Source organism: Cariama cristata, unplaced genomic scaffold (genome assembly GCF_000690535.1).
Source record: "Cariama cristata isolate BGI_N322 unplaced genomic scaffold, ASM69053v1 scaffold21468, whole genome shotgun sequence".
Classification (NCBI taxonomy): Eukaryota; Metazoa; Chordata; class Aves; order Cariamiformes; family Cariamidae; genus Cariama; species Cariama cristata.
This window is the reverse complement of record NW_009633159.1, coordinates 1-2669: the sequence shown is the minus strand read 5'-3', so window position 1 is coordinate 2669 and position 2669 is coordinate 1. Positions and strand designations below refer to the sequence as shown.

The window sequence follows — 2669 nt, the reverse complement described above, 5'->3', positions numbered from 1 at the left end:
ATCTTGGGGAGGGAATAGGCAAAAAAAAAAACAAAAACAAAAAAAGGGGGGGGTTTCAGCAGAAAAGGGGCGACGGCGGCGCAGCGTTGGGGCTGACGGATGTGTCAGTGCGTTTACTTTGAACCGAGATCACGGAGAGCTCAAGGTTTTTGCATCATCAGCCACGACCAGCAGGAGAGGACAGAGGGTCTTGGTCCCGGCCCCTCCAGACTCACCTTTGTCCGGCTCCTCGCCCACCTCCTGCCGATAATACTCGGCATCACTCTCCTCCGACTGCTCGGCCGCATCCTGCTGCTCCGGCGCACCGGGATCCTCAGCGTCGCTGTCGCCATCCTGCTGCCGTTTCCTCCGGATCCCCGCCAGGCTTTTCTCCCTGTTGTGCCACCATGGTGTCAGCCTCTGCCCAGTCGCTACCGGACGCCACCGCTGCTGTGCTGCCCTTACCGGTGAGCCTCACGCTGCTGCCGCTTGCGCTCCACATCCGCCTCCTGCTTCTGCCTCCGCTCCGCCTTCAGCTGCAGCTTCGCCTCCTTCCGCGCCAGGATCTCCTTCACCTCCGCCTCCATCTTATGGACTTAAAACACACGGCAAGAGCAGAGTGTGACGCCCCGGCTTGAGACCCCGTGCCGGTGGCTTACCGGGGACAGCCAGCACGATGTTTCGTGGCACTTACTGAAGCTGTGGTAGAGCACGTTGCCCTGCGCCAGGCCCTCCTCCACCTTGATGAGCTGCAGAGTCATGCGGGGTCCGATCTACGGGAAGAGGGGGATGCGGAAAGCCCCGGTCAGGCTCGATCACGTCCCCGATCCTGGCGATGGCAACCGCGGCGTCACTGCCATCACGGACCTCGGTGAGGCGCACAGCGCTCTGCTGCGCTTTCATGTTGCCTCGGCCGGCGTATGCCTGCGGTAGCTCCAGGACATTGTGGGTCCCATCCTGTTCGGCTTCACTTTCTGACAGGTTTATGTCCCTGCCAAGGGACAGGAATGCGTTTGGGGACCGGATGGAAAGCGCCTCTGGGACCCCTGTCCCCTTCGGTGCCCCCTCACGCACTTCACCAGGAGCTCGCTGATGTCTTCCAGGCGGCTCATGTTGGGGAACTTCTCCTGCAGCAGCTTCTTCAGGCCTTTGCTCACACCTACGGGCACGACCTTCACGCTGCTGCGAGGAGGAGGAAGAGGTCAGCGCTGGGATACAGGGCACAGGGACAGCCCCCCCCCGCCCCGAAAATCAGAGGCGCAACACTTACTAGTGCCTGAAATCGAGGAGCTGCGTCTCCGCGTCATAGCTGATGAGCAAACACCTCTTGATGCTGTTGAGGTTGACCTGTGGAAGGAGGAGAAGGAGAAGGGAGGAGAGGAGAAGGAGGAGAGGAGAAGGAGAGGAAAAGGGAGATTTCAGTTAGAAAGGACCTACAACAATCATCCAGTCCAACTGCCTGCCCAATTCAGGGCTGACCAAAAGTTAAAGCGTGGTGTTAAGGGCATTGTCCAAATGTCTCAAACCCTGAGAGGCTTTGGGCATTGACCCCCTCTCGAGGAAGCTTGTTCCAGGGTTTGACCACTCTCTTGGTAAAAAAAATAAAAAAGCTTCATGTCCAGGCTAAGCCTCCCCTGGCGCAGTTTTGAATCATTCCCAGGCGTCCTATCCCTGGATCCCAGGGAGAAGAGCTCAGCACCTCCTCAGGAAGCCGTGGAGAGCAATGAGGTCACCCCTCAGCCTCCGTCTCTCCACACCAGACCAACGCTGAACGCAGCCGGACATAGCGTTCCAGCTCGTTTTGCTGTCTTTGCACCCAGGATTTGCCCTCGCTGCTGACTCCTCCTGAGCCTGCTGCCCCCCAGCACCCCCAGATCCCTTTCTGCAGGCAGCCGTTCCTCTCCAAATTTATACTTGTGCTTGGCGTTACTCCATCCTGGGTGCAAAATCCGGCATTTAGACTTGTTAAATTTTATCCCGTTAATCATTGCCCAGTGCTCCAATCTATTTAGATCCTTCTGCAAGGCAACTTGTCCCTCAAGAGTCATCAGCACCTCCCAGTTTGGTGTCATCAACTCCAGATCTTCGATAAATATATTGATAATTGATAAATATATTGAACAGAATTGAACCCTGAGGAATACAGGAGGAGGTGGGATGGGTGCTGAGCCCCCTCCCAGCAATGTGAGGACAGCCCCCCATGACCTCGCTTACCCTGTGGACGTTGATGGAGGGGAACATGTTCTGGAACATGCTGGCCATCAGCTTGACCTGGATCTGCTGGAGACCGAAATTGCTGAGGACCAGCAGCGGGTGATGGGTGAACTGCTGCTCGTGCATGCGGTGTCGCTTGAGGGACGAGACCACGTCCTTGATCAGCGAGTACTGGAGGGGAACGACACAGGAGGAAGAGGAGGGGATGAGATGCTGCCCCTTGTGCCGGCGGGGAAGGGGGAAGGCTCCTGCAAGCACCCACCTGCATCACCTTGAATGTCAGTGTCGGACCACCGGGCAGCCGGAAAAGCTTCTATGGGTGGGAGGAAAGAAATGGTGCTCAGCGCCATGGGAAGCTGCCGGCGGTGCCGACCACCCCGCCCTGGCACAGACGCATCAGTGCGTTTACTTTGGATAGAATCACAGCATGAACTCAACAGGATTTTGTCATCATCTGCATCTGCGAGGTGGGTGGA

General features: G+C 57.4%; 1 protein-coding gene across 1 annotated transcript; it reads right to left on the bottom strand.

Moving 5' to 3' along the window:
* Positions 1-215: 215 nt before the first annotated feature.
* Positions 216-2506, bottom strand: PPAN (peter pan homolog (Drosophila); the record flags this gene model as incomplete). The annotated part of the gene is made up of 8 exons (XM_009706661.1): positions 216-373; positions 445-574; positions 674-752; positions 847-970; positions 1054-1161; positions 1250-1326; positions 2194-2364; positions 2456-2506. Coding segments are annotated over 8 exons (898 nt in total), but the record flags the coding sequence as incomplete, so codon positions are not given.
* Between the last annotated feature and the right edge of the window lie 163 nt (positions 2507-2669).